Below are 26,603 nucleotides of genomic sequence, written 5' to 3'. Positions count from 1 at the left end.
AGGAGGTACATGGCAAGACCATTGTCACTGATGTCTGAATTAGCTGGGCACGCTAGAGCATGCTGAACGGTCAGCTTTTACATGTGTTCTTTTTGTGGGTTTAACAGACAGTGCGTAGGCGGATAGACAGACACATTCTCTTCCACTCCACCCCAAAGGCTTAATATTATCCATAGCCGTGGAACCCTCTCGGGTTATTCATTTAAAATGGACATACAAATTAAAAACAATTGCACAGGAGAAGACTGCACTCTGCCAGATGGCTATTTGTGCTTATGGGAGTTCCATGTACAGCCTTGAACTATCACCCCTCCCTGATCAGTTCTAGAGCACCAGAGGGAAAGTACTTCTGCCTCTCCAGTACACGGACCACGTTCTCCAGCCAGAGGATCTGACTGCAGCAGAAGTGCTTTGGCGGTAGAAGATCAGGGCCTCAGAATTTCAGAGATGAACAAACCTCTCCAAGGAGGTGGGCTGCAAATGACCCCCATCCAAAAGCAGAGCGGCTCCAGGCTGAGATTTTCGCAAAGCAGCGAGTGACTGTGATGCCTTGATGTTGGGGTGCTCAGCTGGCAACACTTGAAGGGGCAGGAAGTGCCTAGCATCTGCCCTCTGGAAATCAGACTCCTTTCAAGATTCTCAGGTTGAGCACCCAAAATCATTAGTCACTTTAAATCCTAGTGTCTCGTTTTCCTCTAGGATGGAGTTTCCCTTTTTAAAGATCAGTAGGTGCATCATCAGCCAGGCCCAGTGGCTCAGAGCACCCAAGATGCGCTTACCTGTGTTTCTTAATTAAGACGCACTCTCCTCCATCTTGAGGGTCTAGGTTGTAGATGTAAAGGTGTCCGTCTGTAGTTGTAACTAACAGTCGTGGTAGCTTCTGAATCCTAATAAGAAACGAAGTCATGGATCTCTGTGCTAGCAGGGCATTGTAGGAGGAATGCAGAGCTGGGTGTCTCCACCAGGAGAGCTTGCCTGCCCTTCAGGTGGTAGCACATGAAATTACAGCCATGGCCAGGGTCTGACTGCCATCTTCACATACATACCTTGCACATTCCCACTGCCCTATATACTCCCATGATGAGCAGTGCACACTCTGCACTGGAGCAGGGAGACAAGGGGCTAAATCCCTGCAAGGGAGGCCAGGCATGGGGCGTGCCTGACCCCATCCAACCTGGGTTACCTGTAGTGTAGACATAGCCTTAAAGGGTCCACACAGGAGTGTGCACTGGTTTAACTAACCAATGCAGATAGGTGTGAACACAAGACTTAAGCGATCATCCAAAGTTAAGGGAGGGCTGTGCAGAGGACCTAACCTATACCTCCACCTCTGCCTGCTACATCCCCTTGGAGGACTGTGATAAGTAACCTACGTGCAGTAAATGCACCTTCAACAAGCTAATCCACTACCCTTCTCTGCCTGTGCCACATCAGGAAACAATCCAGTTGTTCTGTGTCTACAGCACCCTTTGCCAGCTGATGGGATGAAGAGAATGCAGATGTTCCAACGTACATGGAGAGCGTGCAGATGTTCCTTTGTCCAGAGAAGTTCAAGCGCACGGTGGCAAAGGCTCGGTCCTGATTCATCATGTCTGATACTTGAGCAGGGAGGTAGTTGGTAGCAGCCATAAACATCTTTCCCATGTAACCACTCCAGGTAGGAGGCTCTTCTGGCCGGCTGGGGATAACAACACAACACACCAGTCACTGAGGCTATGTGCAGTAGCTACCACAACTAGCATCAACAAAACAGAGACTAGAGCCAGTTACAATTTACATACAAATTAAAACTGGCACAGACATCTTCCCTTCGCCAGCCTGTGCAAGCTGAATCACAGGTGTTCCCTGAACAGTCTTTGCATAACCCCCAATACCCATGACTTGCTTGTACCAAGAGAAAAATGTCCTACTGGTAACTTCTGCAAACCTCCCACCCCTTGCTCCTGCCAGAGAGTGACTTGCAGGATTGGAGCATTCGATATGGCCAGTAAAATGGAACCTACTTTAATGCAGGCTTGCTAAAGTGGAATTCAAATGGACCAGCCCAGAAAGAAAATCTACTCCCGCACCTTTGCCCCAGGGAGGATCATGGGGAAAAAAAATTAACATTTTACTCACCTGTCCAAAAGCCAAAACAAGTTACTTTCAATGGGCAGCCGGTGACCTAGCCAGTGGGGGACCTAGCCCTTGGTCCCTCCCTCTCCCCTTCTGCCCCCGCAGGAGCCTAGAGTACCCTCACCACAGTCCCTGGCCCCAGCACCGGGCAGCGTGGTCACAGTCCCGGTGCTGGGCAGACAGCGCTGCCCCAGCATCAGCCACCAAGTCCCTGCGGGAGGCAGGCCAGCCAGCCCCAACCCCAGCCAGCCCGGGCCAGGGCTGAGTGCCAAGAACTGCAGGAGGGGGTTCTGGGAGTGTAGCGTGGGCAGGGTCATGCCAGGCTGTTTGAGGGGGCACAGCCTCCCCCAGCCTATGATACCTGCTGCCCATGTTACTTTCCCTGTGTAAGTAGAGTTTTGCAAGGTTAACTTGAACAGGAGGCACTTAGAACAAAGGGCCTGTGAGGCTTTAGGGGCATGCAAAGGGGCCAGTTAGCCTGGCTAGCTCAATTCTGGCCTGTTGTAAGGAGGTGCAACTCCTACTGACTTCAGTGGGATTCCAGGGCTTATTACTAGCCTTGAATATGGTCTGTTCTATAAAACTGGATTTGGAAGCTACCTCTCTCTTATATAGCTATTTTCACCAGTAGATCTCAAAGTGCTTTACAGACAGGAAAGCATTTACAGGTATCATTAGCTCCTATATAGAGAGGGGGAAACTGAGGCACAGAGCAACAACGTGACTTGCCCAAGGTCACCCTGCAGGCCAGTGACAATGCTAGGAACAGAACCCCAAGTCGCCCGAGTCCCAAACCAGTGCTCTATCCAGTAGGCCACACTGCTCCTCCACAGCTTGATTTAAAACTGCGATGGATCACATCAGTTCTGCATGGGGAATGTGTCTTTGAGGATGGTCCTCCTGCTGGCGAGTGATGCCAATCAGAGAAAATCACGGAGCCTTCAACGTGAGACTCAGAGAACCCCCACCCTTAGGGCAACATGCAGACAGCCTGTTGTGTGGCAGGGCAGCTGTCCTCACACTATGCTGCTCTGTACAGGTAGCTTCTATGGAAACTGCTACACCAAGCCCTCTCTGCAAACTGCAGAGGAAAGGCCTCATTTGCAACCACTGCCCGCACCCTGAAGGCCACCTCAGAGCAGATCCTCAGTGACAGATCAGCAGGGTTTTTCTATTCACATTTAAACATTCCCCTTACTGGGGCTGACGCTTGCAGCCGATGTGTTCCTCCGGTGGATTCATCTAAGGTCCCAGCAAGTTGTAACAAGATGTGCCCACAGGTGGTGCAAATGCTTCCAGCAGGCAAACTGCATGGACTTGATAGTCAGCTAATCGCTTTGCTGTCTGCAGTGAGACCCTTCTCTGTGTCCAGCCACATGCACAGAGCAGCTCCTTAGCAACGCTGCTTGGATTTGCTATAGCAACTCTGACGTCAGCAGCATCCTGCTGAGAGGGGGGGACCTTGCTGGATATAGCCAGACACTGGCAGGGAGAGGGGGAGGCTAGAGGCAAGCCTGGGTGCTGACATCACTTGCCAGCCAACAGCAGGAGAATGTGGAGAGCTCTTCCAAGCAGCAAGTCCCTCAAGCTATTAAGCCAAAAGGGCAGTTTGCTGCCAGTGTCACAGAAGGAAAACCATGAGGCCTTGTCCATGCTAACAGTAACACATGGCCATTCCCATGCAGGGAAAACATACCCTCTGGGGCAAGTGGCTTAGCTCAGAGCCTCTCACCTGTCTGTGGTATGTTCCAGTTTAAAGATGTGCACGGTCTCGGTGTTACTTGAAGCACACAGGAACTGTGAGTCCATACTGAACACGAGAGAGCTGATGTTCACATACCTAGGGCAGAGAAAACAAAGGGCCCAGAAAACAAAGGGCCCGTCATCGAATGGTGCACAACCAAAAGGGACACACCATAGCAGCCACACCCAGCCACATGTAAATCCTCTCTATTGACAGAAGACTACCCAGAGACTGGCAATCTGGTGCGACATTTTGCCCAACTAAGCCTTGGCTACGCTGCCAGGAAAGCCCTGTTAGCATTGTTTTAGCATGAACCATGATTTTTGCTGGTCAGTCTAAATACAACCCTAGAGTGGAGACGTGGCCTTGGCCCCATTACAGGAGCAGCAGAAGCTCCCTAAAAGTGAGGGGGCCACTGGTGCCTGAACCGCAGCCCTGCCCCCACATTGCTCCTTCTCCCCAAGACCCCTTTTGCCCCCCACTCACTCCTCTCCAATCCCTGCCCCTCGTTGCTTGCCCTTATGGCCAGTAAAAAGTGATGAGGCCATGGCCACCTGCCCTTCCCCATTCTGGAGCCCTGGTACTAGGGTTACGGAGGAGTGGCACGGAGCCTCTCTGGAAACTGCCAGTCATCTCCTAGCCATGCACCACTGGGTAACAGAAGGCAAGAGCTGGGACAGTTTTGTGGCATGAAGTGGTGCTGTCACGGGGGAGGCAAAGAGTGCTCGGAGCTCCTCTTTTTACTGCTCAGAGGAAAAGGGATGCCCCTTGCTTTCAACAGTGATTTCTGAGGCCTGGTCTACGCAGAATTTGTACCAGCATAACTATGTCAGTCAGGGTACAAATATAGTTATACTGGTACAATCCCTCATGTGGATGCAGTTATCCTAGGATAAAGAGGCCGTATAGCTATACACTTTATTCTCCTTCCCGTACAAGAATAATCTATGCTAGTATAGTTAAGCAGTACAAATTTCTAGTGTCAGTAAGGCCTTCATATTGAGAAGAACCCAAAGACGTGATTCAAACTTCTAACCCAGGCATTGGATCATTCAGATGCACGTTAGCTTCCTCCCCTTTGCTAGCTCTATAGGGCTGGTTTCCCGTTGCCTTACAGGGCAAGTCTATGCTACAAAATTAAGTTGACCCAAGTTACGTCGACGTACAGCCACCACAGTAATTAAATCACTTTGCTCCTTGTGTCGGCAGTGCATGTCCTCACCATGAACGCTTGCACCGATTTAACTGTGAGCGTGAGGCATTGTGGGACAGCTTCTGAAAGTCAATATGAGCAGCTCAGTGTCTGCACTGACACTGCGTCAACCTAACTACATCGACTTAAGCGCTACGCCTCTCGTGGAGATGGAGTTAAGTAAGGCCTGGTCTATGCTGTGGGGTGTGAGAATTGATCTAAGTTGCGTGAATAATGTAGCTGAAGTTGACGTACTGAGATCTACTCACTGCGGAGAGTCAACAGATGACGCTCCCCTATCAAGTCCGCCTCTGCCTCTCACTCTTGTGGAATACAGGAGTTGAAGAGACAGTGCTCAGCCATCGATTTATCGCGTCTAGATTAGACACGAGAAATCGATCCCCACTGGATCAATTGCTGCCCAGTAATGTAGACAAGCCCTAATTGTAGTGAGAGAGTTACATCAGTAGGAGCTACATTTTAGTGTGGACGCTTACAGAGTTAGGTTGATGCAAGCTGCCTTACTTTGACCTACCTGTAGCGCAGACCAGGGCACAGTTGTTTACCTTTAGACAATGTGGGCATAAAACCCAACCAAAACGGGTAGCTTTTTAAACACCCACTTAGCCCAGGCAAAGTGAGAATCAGATCTCGGTAGAATGGTATAACTATTGTAACTTCATTACTGAAAGCGGAAGTCCAATTACCTTTCCTTTCAAGTGGAGATTATACAAAGAAGAGAGTCAATGTGTCCAATTTGCCTCCACTTCTCTAGAATCACCCAGTTCTGCAAACGACTGAACTGGGTCACTCAGCTTGCCAGAGGCAAAAGGGGGGAGCTACACAGCACTAGCACGTTCCTATAGAAGGACAGTAACATATGCTGAAGCAGCCAAGGTCCTACATGGTCAAGAATGTCTGCAGTGAGAATGTATTTAACATGCTGTTACTTGATCCCTTTGCATGCTTGTCAATAATTTTAAGGAGTGAACCGACCTCTTCATTCCTCTTCTGAATTCGTAGAGTTTTTGCCCATCAGGTACAGAAAATACACGAATGACAGTGCCCTGTAAAGATGCAGGATAAAGGTCATGCAGCAAGCAGGGCAAACAGAAGTTTGCCCCTTCCTCAATGCTTTCTCTGGGGAGTTCAGAACATGCAAACACCATTTCCACCTTCCCACCCAAGGATCGGTGCAACGCAAAATCAAATCTCTTCCTCACAACTGTGTTTCTTTCATTTGCTCCCTCCCCCAGCTCCCTTCCTCCCCTCAATCAATACTAGAGCTTCACTGACATGAAACACAGAAAGATACACTTCCCACAGAACAAATAATCTAATTCAAATACTGAATTGCTCTGCGGATCTTCAGCAAACCTGCAAACCCACAGGTATTAAGGAGACTCAGAGCGGGCTTTTCACTCACTTTTTCTGAAGCACTTGCTAACTTCGATCCCGTGGAGTTGAAGGTTATCGCAGCGAGGGGCCCATCGTGGGCAGGAATTGTGCAGACTGTTCTCTGTTGGTAAAAAGGTAACAGGAATGTAAACCAAAGTGGCGACGCCCCCGCCTGCAATCTGGTGGCACATTCCATACCTTGGGCCCCAAACCAACCTGCTTTCCATGGAGGGCTCTTTGTTCACCCTGTACTTTAGAACGTGTACTGGGTCCTAAGCAATTACACTTGATTCGTGGATGTCCCTCAAGTGCCTTTCGAGCTTAGTGCTAAATCCAGGAGTTATCTCACGCTTCCTTCCACCTCACTCCCAGTTCTCCTCCTACCACAGCCACCATGTTTCAAAAGTGAGTTTGGTCCTGATTCCAAGTAGTGCCCAGAACTTACTACTACTCTGGCAGTTATAGGTGCTCAGCACATCTCCAATCAGGCCACAATGTAGTGATTGCCCTCCTACCCTTCTCCTTTGATGCTTGGCACCTAGCTGGGCAAAAGCAGCCCTGAACTCTGGGCACAGTTCATTCTCTGCAGAACATTTAATATTACATGACAATATAGATTGCTGGGATTTTACCTCAAGGAAACCCTGGCAAGGGAGGACTGGGGACTTGCTAATAATTCTCACTATATGCCACTTACTGGAGCAGCTTAAGTTGCTCACTGGCTCTTCTCTATCTGCCCTGTAGCTCCTTTCATGACCATGCATTTCTCCCAGGTCGCTACATTCAGGATACAGGACATGAAGGTTGCTTTCCTTACTAAGGAACTAGACCACTGATCTTAAATTCAGTACTTTTGCTCTGGGCATGTCAGATAATTAGTTTAACTATGTGCCATGTCCGAATGAGCAGGAGTGGAGGAGACCCCAAATCTTAGTGGCTGATTTCTGTGCAGTGTGCTTATGTGGAGATCTCTCTCTCTCTCTAGCTCAGCTGGGCATTTCTGTAGCTGTCTTTGTTTACTCACAGATTATTTTCTGTCCATGCCCTGAAACCCTGTAGTCACTTTACACCTACCAAATTATTTCCGTCGTAAAGCACAGTCTCCCCAATAGTCGAGCTGCCAGGGTATGCCAAGTAGGAGTTGGAATGGTTGATAGAAAGTGCACATAAACCTAGCAAGGCGTGAAGGCAAAGAAAAATGCCATCAGGTATAGGGTGAGCACACACAATAAAAACTGGATGATTACAGTCAGCAACAGAAACGCTGGATTTTCAAGCTCCATTGCTTCGGGGTGGGGGAGCGTCCAGCCACACACAACATATGGGCTTTCCCCAAGAGTGGGCTGGAAATCACTAGGAAATTCCTCGACTCTGGTGACACCTACTGGCACGTGAGGTTAGGGCTCTCTTCTTCCACTGACAACTCTCCAAGATGCTTTTGAAGAGGATTCTTTCTTAGAGGTCAATATTGGGTCCAGTTTCTTTCCCTTCATCTGAATTACCACCCTTGGGAATGGAGAGAGTAAATCACTTGCAACATTTCAAAGGGTTCTCTCTAGCTATGTCCTTATCTGACCCCTGTGACTGTGTATCCAAGCCCTCACAACCACTAATGGATTTAGTCTCACAACACGCCTGTGCAATAGAGAAGCATCATCCCCATTTTAAAATGGGGCACAGGATAATTAAGTGAATTGCCCCAGCTCACATGGGAAGCCTGGGGCTGAGCTGGAAACTGAATCCAGATCTTGAGAGTCCCAATCTAGCACTCCATTCACTAGGCCATCTTTCCTACCCTCATGTGAGTTTCAGGGGTAGCTGAAGTGACATTTTGGGTGCCTCCAAGCCTGTTTTTGGGGCTGACTGCAGCGTTTTCAGGACCTTGTGCAGAGTACACCACATGGCATGCCAGCCCATCTCCTGTAACTCACGTGCCACCTCTTGGGGGAGTGTCTGGCTGCAGGGCAGGAGCCCAGGGTGCTTATCAGATGGTAACAGGGTTCATTCTAGGGTACTGCATGGTCGGCCTATGGCCCATCCCTGCCTGCTCTGAAATGAATCTTGGTTCTTTCCACCCTCAAACACACACTGCAGCTGCTGTTAGAATGTAGGGTACGTCTGGCCCTGTGAGAATATGGATTTCTGATTTAGTGGGTTTATAAAACCTCACGGAGCATGGCTAGGAAGGTGCCACATGTCGGGGAGGCTGCAGAGTTAAAGGCTATTTGTCATCTGGCCAGCTTGTGTGCTCAGCTCTCCAAACAGGAAATGCACCTCCCACACACACACACACACACACACTTCATGGGGCCAGTCATGCCAGGATATTGCCTTGGCAAACGCCCAACAGCAGTGCAGGATTAGCTGCAGCTAGTGTTTCAGATCATTGTTTATAACTGAACAAAAGCCTCAACTGAACAGCAGCATCCAATAGCCTGAGATATCCCTTTATCAATCTAGGGTATTTATACAGCGCTAGTCACTGCTCTACCTTGGACTGAGGCGAGTTGCAGCCATATAAACTTGACAGCCGTGGGAAAAGCATTTTAAATAATACAAGGCAGCTGATAAAGCCTGAACAATGTGATCTGGGGGGGGGCAAAGGAGGCAGAAATAAAATCAAGGATATACCAGACACTTTGATAACAAGTGCAGATAAAAGGCCAAAGAGATAAGAAACGAGTTCCCTCAAAAGGAAGGCCTTGGCTATCAGTCATTACCGTTTAAAGGCAACAACGGAGACTGTTCTGTGAAACGGTTTCCTGTCAGGCTGGAGAGGACACAGCGTCTAGAGAATTTTCAAGCTTAAGAAGCTAAGTTCTGAGTCAATCGCGTCCTGCTACAGGCCTGTCTGGAAGACTCAAATAGGAAACCAGGCCAGGGAAAAATAAGAATACAAATACTCGGAGCTGACCTCTTTAAGGCACAAAGAGCAGCATAGCCACTGAGGTAGAGGTGCAATGCGTCCGATTTCTTCCTGCGGTGCAGGACAATCTCATCTCAGAGTATTCAAACTACACAGTGAAGGGTTCCCAAACTAAGCAAACATGGGCCCCGATTCTGAATGCTGCTCAGGATGGGGCAGACGTGGCAAGCTCCATGCTACCTCAGGAACTGTCAGAATCCAGGGATCAGTCCAGTCCTTAGCATAACTGAGTAGTCTGAGGGTGGCCCAGAGCAAAAAGGGGCTGCAGGAGACAGGGGAAGACCAGTTTGACTTAAGTTGAAATTGAACTGTGCTGTTAGTTTAATAAACCAGAATCCACGAAGGGGTGTTATTTGATACAGGAGAGCCTCGATGCAGTTACTGGATCCAGGAAGGGGAAACTGAAGCAGAGGCCGGGCCTGATGCTACAGTTTCTGACAGAGAGGAGGGAAACAAAAATCAGAGATGGGCCAAGTTCAAGTCTCCAGGCAATATGGCTCTTCCCGGACCAAGGAAAGTTCAGTAAGAGAACAGTCTGTTGGAAGAGGCTTCCCTGTGAGAGCAGAATGTCCTGCCAGGGTCAATATACTGCAGCCATCCCACTGCTGAGCAACTGACATCATTGGTAAAAATGCAACTGACCTAATTACAACTCTCCACTGACTCGATCTTGTAGCCTTTGAATGGATCTGAGCACCATGAACTCAGGAATCAGTTTCCTGCCTCTGGCACAGATTCACTCTGTGGCTTTGGGGGACTCATTAACCTTCCTGCCCAGTTTCCCCCATCTGCAGAATAGGGCTGTGCTCCCTCTCCTCCCGCACAGTGATGTCTGGAGAGGACTTGTTAGCAGACTGCAAAGCTCTTGGGAGATGAAAAGCACACAGTGTGCTAAGTGCTGTTAGCGCTCCAATAACCCAGGGTGGCTCCCTCGGGCACATGAAAACCACAGTCAGACTCACCCTAGCTGGGCATTTACCTGTGCTGAGGAAGATGTCAAAACGTGACTGAGAAGGCAACACTAATCAGATGCAACCTTCCTGGAAAGCCTCTCTATAAAGCCACAGCAGGAAACGTGTTTCGTCACTTGGTTGCAGTGAGTTTGTAGAGAGAGAGTTATTGAGAACATTTCCCCTCCAATTCAAGGACACTGGCTGTGCATGGTTTGCTGTATGCTACAAACCCCCTCTTGATGCCTTCATCAATATACTGACTGACTACCCTGGACTCTCAGATAATCCATGTTATCATCATGTGCTGTTGCTTTTGAAACAAGATGATGATCCTTTCAGACTACTAGAGAATAACGACATGCCTAGGTGTTTGTCCCCCTTGGGGGATTTTTTAAAAAGATAATAAATTACATGTGAAGCTTTAGTATGTTTAATCCTCGGCAAGGGGCCATCTGTTAGAAGATTGAAGTAGGTCATTCTGGAATGCCAGGCACTGTGTCCCCAGAAAGCCAAGGAGCCCGGCATTCATTCCATGGAGATGAATTGCATCAGCGACGCTACAATGAGAGGATGCCACAATCCATGTCTGTGACATCAGAACAGTGTACAGAGGAACCCACCTTAAGCAGCCCCTGCAGACTGCCCTCCTACCACTAAAATAAATCATTGGCTAGTGGATGAAGAGCTGGATTCCCCCTAAGTAGGACAGGAGGGGATTCAGCTGAGGGAAACCAGGTGGGTTCTGCTGCCGCCTTCCGTCCCTCGAAGTTGCCACGGGCAAGGAGGGGCATTAAGTTGTGGCCAGGCTCCGCAGGAGCTCTTCTGGCAGAGGCTGCTCAGAGAGAGATGGACTGAATTCGTGCAGTCCCTAGACATACTGGCCATACCCCACTCCCCACCCAGCACTGTACACTTTTGGGGCTGGCCCCATGCAGGTCCCTGGCAGAAGAGTAGTTGCAAGGACTTTCCACCATGGTAAACACCTCCCTGGCTGCCACAGGCCTCTGTTAGGGTCTACACTGGCCTGGAGAGAATCTGGGCCATGGTCTAACTAGAAATGAAGTGTCAAGCTACACGACCCTGTGTGGAGGTGCAGAGCTATTCTGCTGACTCACCCTGGCAGCAAAAGCAGCTGGGTCTCATTTGCACAGGAACACAAAAGGCTGGAAGCATATCTGAAGTAAGACAACTAGAAGAAAGAGCAGGAAGTCCTGAAGGGAGAAATTCTAATCCTCCCATTCAGGAAGGATCTTGTGGGGTGAAGTCTAAGTATGGTCCTACCTTAAGACTTTGTTACTTTATCTAAAAATAAAGGCAAACTCCAGGAAGGTTAAGATGTGGGAGAGGAGCATGTCAGGGCCATCTGATTGTATGGCTGAAGTAAATTATACTGGGAATTTTAGGGATACTTTTAAGTGGCTGCTTGAGACAGAACGTTGCCTGTTGGAGGTCAGCTATGGAAGAGATTTCGGTGTAGGCTGGATCCTGGGGTTACAGCAGTCAGACATGTCAGTTATACATGCATCCTGGAAGCTGTACTTCCAAGGTCCTCAGCTAAAAACCTAATACTCAGAACAAAATCCCTTTCCTTTTACCATAACTCACGTCAGAGTGTCTATCATAGCCAACCCATGTTTGGGAATTTAAAGGCAGCCATGTATTGTACAATCTACAACAAGGTTATTGCAGTGAGATAAATGCAGTTAGACTGAGTCCTAGCAGTGTTGCCAGAGTCCTTCAACAAAGTTATTTCCTTGCAACTTGATGCAGTTCACCCATTCAGCTCTGCACCCTCTCCACCCGTGGTTCCCGCTCCCCCAGCTCTGCATTGCTGGGACTAGGCTCCTCTCACACGTACAGGTCACGGGTGATATTTACTCTTTTCAGTGCATTTCTGGATTCTAAATATTAAACTAAATACATAAGTAAAAATGCCGACACTGACTTGATTTAAATTCTTATAGTGAAGTTTCAGATCTGTGGAGCTCTCTGCAGAACACCTGGCTTGTCATTAGTTTCCTTTGATCCCATCTCCTTTGCTTACCTGTTGCATTTGGAGGGGTATCCAGGATTGTCTTCAAAAGCTTCATGTCCTTAATGTTATGAATATAAATTGACTCCTCCAGGCAAACAATCAGCCTCTGCAACAAAACAGTCGACAGGTACACAACCACAACTTGTTAACCCTCCCCCTATACACACAAAACATGTTAGCAGGTGTCAGTTACATTTGTCTTTCACAGCGAAGTTCACACTTTCACTCAGACCCTTGCAATCAGAGTTACCAGGCATCTCTGAACTCCAAAATGGATCAGAGAGACAAAGATCTTCCTCTCAAATCCGTTGCAATTGAGAAGCCCTCAGTTTTGCACCACATGGCTGCAAAGAACTGCCTGCCTTTGGAACCAAGATTACACCCCTTAATCTTTTTTGATTTGACTTTATGAGAGAGTTGATTTTAAAGAGTACTTGCAAATGTACAGTGCTGTGGAAATGCTAGGGATTATCTGGGTGCAGCCAGTGGTCTCATAATACCACAGTGTTTCATTCCTTCCCCACCCCAACCATGCTTTTCCTTTTAACATTTCTCTCTTTGTGGCTTCTTTAGCAGCAGGACACTTTACAATCATAGCAATTAGAGGGGGAAGAGGCTGTTAGATCCTTTCTAGTCTATTTCCTCCACAGCATGGCCTTGCCCCCTACAATACATTCACTCTAACTTTGTCCAATCTAGTTGAAAATGTCCAAGTGATGAGGCTCCCACCGCTTCCAAAAGAAGCGCCTGCCACTCATGGATGCCGTCTAACTCGGAAGCAGGGAGCACGATCTATCTTTTGCTTCCCGCTCCAGGGCTGTCTATGGCAGTGGTCTCCAAAGTGGGATGTGCAAGACCATCCGTGGGGGTGCGCGGCAGGAGGAGTGCACCGAAGAAGCGCAGTCTTGGGCAGCACGCCGGCAGCAGCTCGGCTCTCCCCTGCACCGTCTTGGGCAGCATGCCAGCGGCAGCTTTTTTTTTTTTTTTTTTTGGCGCTTCCCCAGAGCTAGCCTTGGGGGTGCACAATTCAAAAAAAAGTTTGGAGACCCCTGGTCTATGGCATAGCCAAGCTGTGGGCCTGCATTCAAGTTCCAACCAGAGGACAAACATTACAGGGTGGCTGATTTGCTCAGTGGGAACAACAGAGGTGAAACACTTTAGCTGTCATTCCCTATCCTACTGCCAAAATAATGTGATCTGCACCATCTCCATCTGATTGTGCTGTTCTTCCATTCACCCACCTAGCCTGAAGCCACTCGCAATACTGATGGCAAGGAACACAGGAATTCCCCAGAGCTGTATCTAGTGTCATGATGTTAAGTTAGGGCCCTGATCACACAGCACTGAGCCTCAAAACAGTGGCACTGTAATCAGACGTTTGTCACCAAGGTATTCTGCACTGAGAAGTAACGGAGAGGGAGCTCTGGGCAGCTGAAGGCCTGTTTTCAGAAGCATTGAACACCTGCAGCTCCCCCCCAGCATCAATGGAAATGGCAAGTGCTCAGCCCCTCTGAAAACCTGGCACTAAAAGGCCAGGCCAGAACCTTCAGACCTGGGTGCCTGCAGCGACAGGTACTTCCATCCCTTTGGCCATCAGGCCACTTATTTAAGGGCTACATTTGGATTTCAGTGACTAACTTTAGACACCCATGTTTGAAAACCTTGGCCTTGGTGTGTAACTACAGGCTCAACCAGTGCTACTTGAAATCAAAGCCTTCTTATAAGAGAAGCTTCTATTCCTGCTAACCACAGCGGCCAATACTTTGTTTCCCAAAACCATTTAGGATTTCCAGGGAAGCATACGTTTAGCATAATTTCAATGGTACTTTCCAAAAGAACAGCCCTCAACTTTATAACGGAGACTTGAAAAATAAAGTGTGTTAAATGTATGGTATGCAAAGGCGTCTCAAGGCTTCACAGAGTTCTACAATACAATGCTGCTGATATACAGGTAGAGAGAAGCAGAGGGACAGACGTATGTGCATGGGGGAGAATGCAAATAGGTTTTCAGATGTGAGATGGAGTGTCTGAGGGGCAGAAATACAACAAAGCTGTTTCAGGTGACAGGAGCTCTGGATGAGAAATTTCCCGTACCAAGAGGAACAAGACCCTAGGAAGGCAGACACCAGGTGAGTGGTGGGAGCAGGGAGGGAGGCCTGAACAAGTCCATGGAGAGTTTCAGACAAAAGGCCTAATTCTCCATTGCTCTGCCCCTTGAGCCGTCATTAACACCAGCATCAAATGCAATCAGATGGGGGCAAACACTCTCACTCTCAACTTTGCACTGGTGTAAAGCACTGCACAAGAGGCAGGTAATGGAGAGTTGGGCCCAAGAAAGGCAGGTTTGAGCAGTTGAAATGAATGAGGAGCTAGTGGAGGCGTTTGCACTTCTTGCTCAGATGCTGGGGGATGGTGCCTTAGAACTGTGTGTAAGACGGAACTATAATCAATACAACGTACATTCTGTAGAATGTATCACTTCTGTTGCTTACTGCTCCATGGCATTTTCCTCTATGCTTTCATTTAGATACCAACAAACAGACTAGTTATCTTGACCTGCACACTGAGAAGGAACGAGGGTCCTTCTGTTAAGTACATCAAAAGGATTCGGCAGCAGGACTGCAGCCAAGAGATCCAAAGAAAACACAGGGAATTTTCATTAAAATACAAACACTGCTTCTCACTAGTCAAAAGCACAAGCCCTGCTCCAGTATAAAAAAAAAAAAAAAAAAATCTTGTTTTTTTACCATGTACAAGTAACAACAGGGTTGGAAACAAAGTGTTTCCATGAATCAACAGCAATTGAGAGTCTAATTCAAATGGGTTCTTCAGTATGAATAACAAAGATTTTCCACTAAGAGATCAAACCAAAAGACAAAACTGTTTGCCCAAAGAGAGCTGTTCTTATTGAAACTTCCATGGCTGACAGCAATTCTCTGACTTGGATTTTACACTACGATGGACTTTCTCCAGTGCAGTATAGTTTCCATACTCAAATCCAAGACAAACGTTTTCAGAGTAACATAGTGAATGCATAACCTGATCTCCACCAGATTAACTCGCAAGGGGGGCTAGATTAGTCCCCTGCAGTCAAGAGTTACACCACAGATAAATTTGGCCCACGTTGTACTGATTTCACGGTGCAATGCATGGAAACAAAATGCATTCATGATGGGGGATCTGGTCCACCTTGTCTCCAGTATTTAGAGACGTTTTTGTGCAAGCGCTCTCAGATATTTGGGTGAGCCAGCGATTCTGTCATATAGCATCCTGCAAAACACTCTAGATGAATCTGCTTCACACACATTTTTAGGAGACAAGGTGGGGGAAGTAATATATTTTATTGGACCAACTTCTCTTGGAGAGAGAGAGACAAGCTCTTTGAAGAGCTCTGTGCAAGCTCAAAAGTTTCTCTCTCTCACCAACAGAAGTTGGTCCAATAGAAAATACTACCTCAGCACCGTGTCTCCCTAATATCTGGAACCAGCATGGCTACAACACTGTATACACATTTTAATGACAAGTGATATGAAATAAACAGTTATGCCCAATGGCAAGCATGAGAGGGTGTGCGTTTTCATTCCCTAGGTATGGAACAGCTCTCATCCCATGTGACAAGTACCCTCCCGAGCCTTCAAAACTCCCTTTTCCTTATTTCTCCTGTGCTGACCTGGTACTGTCTGTTCTCCAGCGCTGGGTCATAATCGTTTTGTATTGCATCCACCTGGGCTAGAGCATTCGCTTCTCAGGACAGTGACCTTATCACTAGAATAATGCAGCTGTTCCCTCAGATTCGTGTTTGACACTTACACCATCTATCCATGTGTCTGAGCACCTCCATCTTTAATGTCTTTATCCTCATAACCCCCCCGGGAGACAGGACAGTGCAATTACTCCCCATTTATAGCTAGGGGACTAAGGCACAGGGAGACCAAGTGACTTGCAATGAACCTGGGTCTCCCAAGTCCCAACTAGTGCCCTAATCACTGTACCATCCTTCCTCCATGGCATCCTTCTGGCCCATGAGACTGCACAGGGGAGTAAACGCCACCAACCTGAACAGTAGGCTCCTAGAACCACACTGAAATTTGCAATACATAAATTACAACGCAAAAGGAAGTGATGATTTTATCAGATCCTCTTACCTGCCACGATACTTTTCAGTGAAGAAATTAATTTAGTACAAAGTTAATTACAGTATAGCACAAGCTATAGGAAGCCCGTGATCAAACAAAACTTTACTGGAAAGTCAAGACAGGGCTTGCCTATTGGAGATGCTTACTGCAGATTTCACTATTGCTAACCTAGAAATGGTTGATTATATACGATTATACAGTCTGTTTATTTTTGTATTGTAATATACTCCACTCTTTATAACCTATAATGTCGTTCGGAAGAGATTATGGAAAAAAGAAGACTTTAAATCCTAAAAAACAACAACAGAGCTGGTAGGATACAGGATAAGTGCAGCAGTGACAGAACGAGGAGCAATGGTCTCAAGTTGCAGTGGGAGAGGTTTAGATTGGATATTAGGAAAAACTTTTTCACTAGGAGGGTGGTGAAGCGCTGGAATGTGTTACCTAGGGAGGTGGTAGAATCTCCTTCCTTTGAAGTTTTTAAGATCAGGCTTGACAAAGCCCTGGCTGGGATGATTCAGTTGGAGATTGGTCCTGCTTTGAGCAGGGGGTTAGACTAGATGACCTCCTGAGGTCCCTTCCAACCCTGATATTCTATGATTCAAAGCTTTCCTCAGCATGACTCAGGTACTAGCTACACTTTTAAAAAACACAGCGAGGCTATGAGCTGCTGATGGATGCTATTTGAGACATTAGCCTTTAGGCAAAGTTCAAATTACACCCAGGCTTGTGTTATTAACTTTGACTATATTATCTGTGACAAAGATGCCACTGTAGGTCAGAAGCCAGAGCATGGCATTCAGGGAGATGTGGTACAAAAAAAAAGTTTGCATGCCTTTGGAGCATGCAATTTTGTTTAATCAGAACAGCTTCATTTAACTGTTTACTGCTGTGTAAACTGAGTGTAGCTAATTTATCATCTTCCAATTTAAAGCTCACCAGCAACTATTGCCATCACATAGCATCCCATCCCACATGGAGTTATTGTAAGGAAATTAAGGAAAGAATGTATTTAAAACATACATTTCACTAAGGGACGTGCCTGAGCCATATTCAGAGGGGATGCAAGTTATGTGTTGTTAAGTGGATGTAACTGAGTGACAGAGTCTAAGGGCTACAGTAGTTCAAGATGTAGATCACCTGTGGGTACCAGTGGGTATGAAAGTGCCTCTCTGACCTCTGCTTTTTGCAGAGGAGAGCATAAGGCTACAGGAAGAGGGTATAACCTCACAGAAGTCAATGGAGCAAGAACGACCTAAAACCAGAGCGAGGGAGGGCAGAGTCAGGCCTATTGTGTTTAGGCTTAGTTGACTACTAATGCACAAATAATCGATGCCCTTACCTGCCGATTCAGCCGGATGGACAGGATGTTGCTGGAATAGCTATAGTTGCAGATCTCCGTCCCTTTTTTGAAGTGATAGACATTCATTTGCCGAGGCTTGGTGTGACTTACCACGACCACCAGGCTGCTGGAGAAGAGGCGCTCCACGATGTAAACATCTAGGATTTCATCTGCTCAGCCAAAAGAAAGTGAGAAGGATATTTTTATCTTGGGTCTGGCTCTTTAAGAGTAAAATCCCCCATGCATTGTGCCAAGCTCAGGAGCTGAAGGGTTAAGTGCTTAGTCATGAGAGTTCTGCTTTTATTAACAATTACCCTTCCTTGGCATGGCTGCATCTAGGCCTTCTGATGGGGCGTGCACTGGGCCCAGACAGGAAAGGGTTAATTGGTCTTTCCTTTGGAGACAGGAACTTAGTGCCTGAAATGCCTGCCACAAATGACTAGCCTCATTTGGGCCCTCCAGCTGTAGTTAATCAGGAGGGAACAGGCTATAGAGGGGAATGAGCTCTGCCTCCTAGGTGTTTAGCTTAATCCAGGGAAATACACGTCCTGGGAGGGTGCTAGAGAAGCTCCTTACAGGGGAAGAGATGAATCTGTGAGCGGACAGATCAGGACTCCCCGAGGCAGGAGACAAGCAGGGCATGGCCTGTTATTTCCTGTAACTACATGCTGCGCTGTCCTGGGCTCCCTGAGGAAAGGGATGGTCTAAAGGAAGATAAGACATAGGATATTCTCTTCCTCCCCAACCCCACAGTGACCACGGGCCATCATGGTACTTTGGTTGATTTTCTCTAAATAAAGAGGGATCTTTCTCTTAGCACCACAACCCCTCCTCCTCAGTACACCCAGATAACCTGGGAGAAGTGCCCCCTTTTTCACTCCAGCTGCAGCGAATATTTACATGATCCCTGCACTGACCCACACTGAGGGCAGACCTGTGCTAGCTCCAATCTTGTTTAAACGCTATTCTTGTGCTTGAACTGGATTACAATATTTTAAGTGGAGTATAAAAACAACAGACAACTCTGGAGATAGCAAGATTCGAGTATGGGCTCTCTAACTAGTTTGGATCAGGACTGTCCCCCTAAAGTATGCCAGCCAGCCTATGTTCTTGGTTTCTTGTACATTGTCACTTATACCATTTTGGGGACCCTGTTACAACAGTGTAGTCTGTGATGAAATTAAAACACTCTTCCAGCTGCCAGTGTTAGTGGAACCAAACTGTGTTCCCGAAGGCTGCAGAAATCCATGATTATAGCCTGTTTCAGGAACCCTGTGTGGTTCCAGCTATGCTATGAGACTGAAATATCTCTCTCTGTTGGGACTACCATGTTTCTAGTAGGTGACCCCCAATCTGGTTGACAAAATAGTGTCATTTGACATGGGGCCTTGGGTGGCCTATGCAGGACTTCAAGGTCTTAAACCAAGTTGGCTGTGAATCAGCACTATTTGGCAGATCAGTATGCACAAGGCTAAACTGTCTTCTAACAAGGTTAAAGGGCTTTAGCAGAGCATCTAGGTTAGAGCATTTTTTAAAATCTAACCTATAATGTAGTCTGATCTTAGCAAACAATACTGCATTATATAGTTTGGTAACAAAAAAAGCTGCTCAACAGAGTCAAGCCCCTTGCAGATGAGGTAAAAGGCTGAAGTTTTGTGTCTAAAACTTACTGATCCTAAAGGAAGTATTTGCATTTAAGTCTTCTTGTGTCTGCAACTCAAACACAGTTGTATTGATCTAACCTATAAGAATGGAGATATGAAATTACCAGAAAGCAAGACTGACTAGTGTCTACACTTCATTCAGTCTGAATAATGAAAAGCGTGAACTAACAACCTAATGGTGAAAAGTGAAGTGGCTCTTAAATGCTCAGGTCTAATAACCTACAATGGTATTAGTCATATAGGTAAGAATGTGTTTCCAATTGACTTCTTTTTTTTTTTTTAAAACCTGACAACATCCCTTTAAACATAGCTGTAACTAGCACAGCTCTATTCCATTGAGAATACAGTAGAGGCAGATGCCATCTGTGCTATAGTAGGAAAGCTAACCACATGGAATTGCTCCTTTGAGGCAGATCAGAAGTGCAGTAATACAAACTAAAGCCTATCATCATCCAATATTCTGCTGCATCAAGAACAGACTTACTGTTTTCATAGACTTGGTCCAGCTGTTCCACCGAACTTAGGGAGAAAAGTCTGTATCCAGTTTTGGTTCCAATTGCCAGGGAGCTGCAAGAGAGAAAGTGTGTGCTAATTAGTTTACAGTGTATTGCTCTAACCTTGAAACCACTAAGTATCATATAAAATTAAATTAGTAGATCCTAATACAATGCATCATTTACAGGGAGCAACTCCCCTGGTCATATATGCAAATTTCAACCCAAAGCAGATATAACTGTCCACCCCAGTAGTTGGGGTTCTTATCTGACTGTTGGGTGCACACAACAAGGTGTCTTAATAGCAATTTGCATGTGAGGCTGACGGCTTTACAAATGTTAATTAAATTGCAGAATACCCTGAGAGAGTTCAATAGTCCTATTTCACAGCAGGAAAAACTGACATATACTGGGGCCATATCCTGCCATCTGGCTTTTAAACTGAAGTCCTACTAACTTCCTTGAGAAGTTAATGACTATCAACTACATTAACTTGAGCATCATTACTAAAGCTGTGTGAGAACTTCCATACATACAAAAATCTCCAAAGCCTGCTAGGGGGAGGGAAAGGGAATAATACACTTGTTAGGCTACCAATAAAGACTTCTACCCAGCAGAAGCAAGACCCTTCTCTGACTCCAATGCATCTAAGCTGAGAGACTGTCTTTAAATGTCTGTCTAGAAATACTGGAGTTTTGGCGGGGGGCTGTGTAGTCCTCGCTGGTTTGATTGCTGCCTCCAGGACACCAAGAGAGATAATGAGGCATAAGTGTGTGTGTGCAAAGTGCTGGCTTATTCTTTCCATGCAGACTTGCTCTAGCCAGATCTTGACTATAGTCATTGTCAACTTCTAAGGCCACGTCTACACTACCTGCCGAATCAATGGGTAGTGATCGATCTATCGGGGATAGATTTATCGCGTCTAGCGTAGTTGCGATAAATTGATCCCTGATCGCTCTGTTGTCGACTCCGGAACTCCACCAGGGCAAGAGGCGGAAGCAGAGCAGACGGGGAAATCGTGGCCGTTGATCCCGCGCCGTAAGGATGCGAAGAAAGTGATTCTAATTCGATCTAAGATACATCAACTTCAACTACGCTATTCTTGTAGCTGAAGTTGCTTATCTTAGATCAATCCCCACCATAGTGCGGACCAGGCCTAAGTTTAAATCAGCAACCAGTTTAGAACATCACAGACCAAGGGAGAACAGTGAAGTATTTGTACAGTAGCACTCTTCAGTGTCGCCACATCAGAAGCACATCACCAACTCCATCAAAGCACTCTTTGTTCAAATACTAGTAACTGGAAATGTAAGATAACAGTGCAAACATAACAACAGAACTCTATTTCTTTCAAAATCTCTCTAGAAATATTGGTATCTATACCTTTCTTGAGTACATAAATAAGGATATCTTAGCAACTGACTTTGGTCTTGTAGTAAAGGATAAGTGAACTACTAGAACGCAGCCTCTCTCTTAAAGTGAAACTTATGTTAAGTGACCACCCAAGGATCCAGTAAAAGTTGCTTTCTTGTAGACAGAAACCACAAGTTAAGCAAAACTGTATTTGACACTACTTAATGGAGCTAGCTACTTTTTCAGAAGAACTGCCAATAAAGCCCCCTCTTTGGGGGTTCCCCATGCAGGGACAGCTACTGGTGATTGGTACCAGACATTTACCAAGAACCACAGGCCTGCCCTTAATGGCAGATATCCAGTTAACTGCAGAATAGATAATTCAGTTCTCCTGCAAGCTATTGTTCTAGCAATTATTCTTTTTGCGAATACAGACTAACACGGCTGCTACTCTGAAACAGAACACATTCCGTTTTCCATAAATACCTATGTATAAGAATACATCCACTGATGGATTAAACCACTAAGAAAACCTACCTCCTCACTCCTGCAAAACTTATGCTGTATTTGCAATAGTTTTGAGCTACTAAGGAAGACTCAAGGTTAAGATGGATTATTAAATATTAGGAAGAATACTGTTCACATTTTGCCTCTTCTAAAAAGTATTGGAAACTATGCTCGAGTCTAGTGGCTACGGAAGCAGACTGTCAGACCTAGGCTTTATTTCAGCCCAGATATTTAACTCACTAGGTGAAGTTGGCAGAGACACTTTCTAGGTTTCCCTATCTGTAAACTGGACACAGTATGCACCCTGCCTTGTGAAGCAGTGAGATCACCCGATGGAAGCATCACTTAGCATGCTACCACACAAGTCATCTTGCCAAGAAACAGTTCATAGCTGAACAACTATTTAAATGCCCATTTTGCCAATAAATGTGCACTGAATGGCTCACAAAAAAAAAAGCAGAGGCAAAAAACTAAGGCTCATATTATCTCTATAGGCATCCAGATGTTGCCATTACAGCTCTTCACAGTTAACATCAATGTAGCTCATGACCAGCCGAGCCCTGAATGCACAACAGTGACATTAAGTGAGGAAAGCACAAATTGGTAAAGCAGGAAGTGTGATGTGAGATGGGATTAAACTCCAGTGCCCTAACTATATCAGATTGAGAAGTGCGCAATCGTATTTTGTGACATGTAGGCACTCACCCATACAACGATGCTTTGTGCACTGCCACAGACACCTGGCTCTGGGTGTGTAACAAGTACAGCGGAGTCACATCTTATGCAGGGGTTAGGTTTGAAGGTCAGCGCGCAAGACAAAAATTGCGTATAGTCAAAATTACCCTTGAAAATCCCTTAAATTGCTCCTAAAGTACAGTACACACTAGAACAGGGGTCAGCAACCTATGGCACGTGTGCTAAAGGTGGTGTGCAAGCCAATTATTTATTTATTTTATTTTATTTTTTTTTAAAAAAGGCATGCTGCAGGTCCCGGCCGCCCACCCCACTCAGCCCCGTCAGCCTGGATGAACGGAACCCCAGGCCGGCAGCAGGTTCAGAGTGGCTGGGATCCTGGCTGCCAGGAGCTGGCAGATGGAACCCCAGACGGGCAGTGGGCTGAGCTGCTCAGCCTGCTGCTGGTTTGGCAGAGGTGAAATTAAGGTGGTATGGCGTACCGGTAAAAGGTGACCGCCTGTACCGGCCCCTACCGCCTTACTTTAAAGCGCTGCTCATCTTGCACCGCCCCCATCGGTGGCCCTGCCAGGTACCTACTCATAGGGCCGCCGATGGGGGGGGGCGCAAAAAGAGCAGTGATGTTAAAGCGCTGCTGTGGCAGCATTTTAAGCAGGGTCTTTTAAAGTGCTGCCGCAGCAAAAGAACCCTGCTTAAAGCGCTGTTGCAGCAGCGCTTTAACATCCCTGCCCCTTTTGCCCACCCCCAGGCGGGCAAAAGGAGAAGCTACCCCTGGGCTGGAGCCCCAAGCAGCATGGTGGGGGATGCTGACTGCCTAGCACCGCCTCTTCCTCCCAAGGCCCCGCCCCTTCCTGATAACAGAAAAATTTTACTTTCAACCCAGCAGTCTGGGGTCCCGGCTGCGCTGAGCCTGCTGCCGGCCTGGGGTTCCGTTCACTCAGCTGGCAGTGGGCTGAGCAGGGCTGGTGGCCGGGATCCCGGCTGGAAGAAGTCGGCGGACAGAACCTCAGGCTGGCAGAGGGCTCAACGCAGCCGGGACCCCAGACCGGCAGTGGGCTGAGTGACTCAGCCCGCTGCTGTCTGGGGTTCTGTCCGCCAGCTCCTGGCAGTCAGGATTTCAGCTGCCGGCCCTGCTCAGCCTGCATTATTTAAATCGTTATTTTTCTCTCTCTTTTTTTCTTTTTTTTTGGTTGAGCATGTATAGTTGAATTTATGTAAATTAAATGCGTGTATGATGAGACTCCACTGTATATTGTGCAAGGAGTTAAACTTTCTATCTTCTCAGCTGGAATATAAATAACTAGGTGGCATAAGGGGCCCAATCCCATGAAATGCCTTGTCTCCCATGTGCAAGAACTTCAGGGTGCCTAGCACCTTGCCACACAAGAAGTGGTTTGACTCTACAAGAAGGAAGGCTGCTTGTACTGAAAGAAAGAGGAGAGCTGAATTGGAGTGAAGTTGCACACCAACAGCCAGATATCCCCATGGGCTGAGGCTCAAACATGGGACAGATGAATATTACTGGTACAGAAAACTTCAACAACAGGACCCTAACAGCTCTGGCACAACTGATCCTTCCTATAAGCTCAGTGTCCAGGGTCTGAAATGCTGGGGCCAACTCTTCCCCAACAGAAGAGCTGCTCCTGGGGGGGCCAGAGACTGAGTTGCTGGGACCCAGCAACCTGGCACAAGCTGGAAAGGCAGCAACAATTAGCTAAAGCCCAGCCTGGTTAGCCAGACTCAAGGCTGCCAGGACCAGCTTGACTTGGCCGCAGGTACAGGAGCCAGCCAGGGGGACAGAGCTGCCTCTTTGTTCCCGTTCCAGGGCAGCTGCCCTGCCAAAGGGCCAAGCGGGGAGGCTCCCACTCTTCTTCCTCCCCCCCCCCTTCCTCGCCCCCTCCCCCTCTTCTTCCTTCCCCCCCCTTCCTCGCCCCCTCCCCCTCTTCTTCCTCCCCCCCCTCCTCGCCCCCTCCCCCTCTTCTTCCTCCCCCCCCTCCTCGCCCCCTCCCCCTCTTCTTCCTCCCCCCCTTCCTCGCCCCCTCCCCCTCTTCTTCCTCCCCCCCTTCCTCGCCCCCTCCCCCTCTTCTTCCTCCCCCCCCTTCCTCGCCCCCTCCCCCTCTTCTTCCTCCCCCCCCTTCCTCGCCCCCTCCCCCTCTTCTTCCTCCCCCCCTTCCTCGCCCCCTCCCCCTCTTCTTCCTCCCCCCCCTTCCTCGCCCCCTCCCCCTCTTCTTCCTCGCCCCCCTTCCTCGCCCCCTCCCCCTCTTCTTCCTCGCCCCCCTTCCTCGCCCCCTCCCCCTCTTCTTCCTTCCCCCCCCTTCCTCGCCCCCTCCCCCTCTTCTTCCTTCCCCCCCCTTCCTCGCCCCCTCCCCCTCTTCTTCCTTCCCCCCCCTTCCTCGCCCCCTCCCCCTCTTCTTCCTTCCCCCCCCTTCCTCGCCCCCTCCCCCTCTTCTTCCTTCCCCCCCCTTCCTCGCCCCCTCCCCCTCTTCTTCCTCCCCCCCCCTTCCTCGCCCCCTCCCCCTCTTCTTCCTTCCCCCCCCTTCCTCGCCCCCTCCCCCTCTTCTTCCTCCCCCCCCTTCCTCGCCCCCTCCCCCTCTTCTTCCTTCCCCCCCCTTCCTCGCCCCCTCCCCCTCTTCTTCCTTCCCCCCCCTTCCTCGCCCCCTCCCCCTCTTCTTCCTTCCCCCCCCTTCCTCGCCCCCTCCCCCTCTTCTTCCTTCCCCCCCATCTCCATGAGTCCCCTGCATGCCTCGGGCCTTCATTCTCCCCTTCCTCTCTCCCCCGAGTCCCCTGCGCGCCTCGGGCCTTCCCCCGTCTCCTTCCCGCGGCCCCGCCGCGCCTACGTGCAGTCCTGGTTGTAGGAGAAGCAGCTCAGCGCCTCGGGCCCCGCGGCCGGGCCGCCGCCGCCGCCCCCCGCTCCGGCCTCCATGGGCGGCGCGCGGACGCCCCGGCCCCGCTCGCGCTCCGGCCTCGCTGGCTCCCCTCGGGCCCGGGCTGCTCCGCCGGCCCCAGCCCCAGCCGCCGCCACCACAGCTGGAGCCGCCGGCGGGCGGAGGCGCTCGCGCGTGAGGGCTCCGATTGGCCAACGGGCGTTCGGAGCAGCCGCCCCGCCCGCCGCTGGACTGGAATCGGCCTATCGCGTGCTTTTCTGGAGGGGGGGCGGGGGCAAAGGAGGAACGCCCCGCCCCTGAGGCCAACAGGGCTGGCTGTGATTGGCTAGAGCGGAGGAGCGGCTGCCTATGGCCACGTGGTTGTGTTGTCGTTGCATCAGACGGGAGTCCTGACAGATGTGCTGTGGGGGGGAGGGGTTGGGGGCAGGGAACAGCTGGGCCGGGCCCTAGCCCCTCCTGGCTGCCGGCTAGCTAAAACGCGTGTCTTGGCTTATATCTACAGTGTTAAACAGCACCATTCTGCTATCTGAATAATTCTGTCCTTCCCCTTCCCATGCACCAAGCCTTTAGCCACTAGTGTCCCAAGCAAAACCAGGTCCCTCCATTGTGCTAGGCACTGTACAAACATACAGTAAGACAGACCAGGTCTGGAAGAGCTCCTGATCTTGCAAAGACTGACGTGTGGGCTTGACTTACTACCCTTGAGTAGTTTTCAGAGTAGCAGCCGTGTTAGTCTGTATTCGCAAAAAGAAAAGGAGTACTTGTAAGGCTCATGAAAGCTTATGTTCAAATAAATTTGTTAGTCTCTAAGGTGCCACAAGTACTCCTTTTCTTTTTACCCTTGAGTAGTCCCTCTAAAGTCAATGGGAGTAGTTGAAGTGTGTAACTCTAGGCATAATTGTATATCTTTGCTGGAATGAGGCCTGACTAGACCAGACAAATGAAGGGTAGGGGAAAGGGAGTAATACTTTGATCTAGATTTCACTAAGGCACAGAGGGATCAAGTAACTTGATGGAGGAAACACAGGACATCTAGGGCAGATCTGAGAATCAAAGCCAGAGCTCGAGTCTCAGGCCACTGCCTTTAAAACAAGATCATCCTTCCCCATCACATAGGTAATCCCTAATACTTTAAAGTCCTTGGATGACAGGTGCTGTAGAAGTGT

At 48.3% G+C, this 26,603-nt stretch overlaps 1 protein-coding gene across 2 annotated transcripts in view; it reads right to left on the bottom strand.

Annotated features, from left to right (window-relative positions):
- The window catches only part of WIPI1 (WD repeat domain, phosphoinositide interacting 1), a 34,042-nt gene extending 8,489 nt beyond the window's left edge, over positions 1–25,553 (bottom strand). For both annotated transcript variants that reach the window (XM_038370608.2, XM_038370607.2), the window contains exons 1-10: positions 25,390–25,553; positions 19,990–20,072; positions 17,842–18,011; positions 12,373–12,469; positions 7,524–7,621; positions 6,478–6,570; positions 6,048–6,118; positions 3,848–3,955; positions 1,514–1,678; positions 780–887 (exon numbers count right to left, since the gene is read on the bottom strand). In XM_038370608.2, the coding sequence (XP_038226536.1) occupies positions 780–887; positions 1,514–1,678; positions 3,848–3,955; positions 6,048–6,118; positions 6,478–6,570; positions 7,524–7,621; positions 12,373–12,469; positions 17,842–18,011; positions 19,990–20,072; positions 25,390–25,475 (1,079 nt within the window). In that variant the 5' untranslated portion in view covers positions 25,476–25,553. The remainder of the gene's footprint in view (positions 1–779; positions 888–1,513; positions 1,679–3,847; positions 3,956–6,047; positions 6,119–6,477; positions 6,571–7,523; positions 7,622–12,372; positions 12,470–17,841; positions 18,012–19,989; positions 20,073–25,389) is intronic.
- Positions 25,554–26,603: the final 1,050 nt, after the last annotated feature.

The sequence above is a fragment of the Dermochelys coriacea genome, chromosome 14, assembly GCF_009764565.3.
Source record: "Dermochelys coriacea isolate rDerCor1 chromosome 14, rDerCor1.pri.v4, whole genome shotgun sequence".
In the NCBI taxonomy this organism is placed as follows: Eukaryota; Metazoa; Chordata; order Testudines; family Dermochelyidae; genus Dermochelys; species Dermochelys coriacea.
The sequence above is the reverse complement of the archived record's forward strand: the minus strand, read 5'-3'. Positions and strand labels throughout refer to the sequence as shown.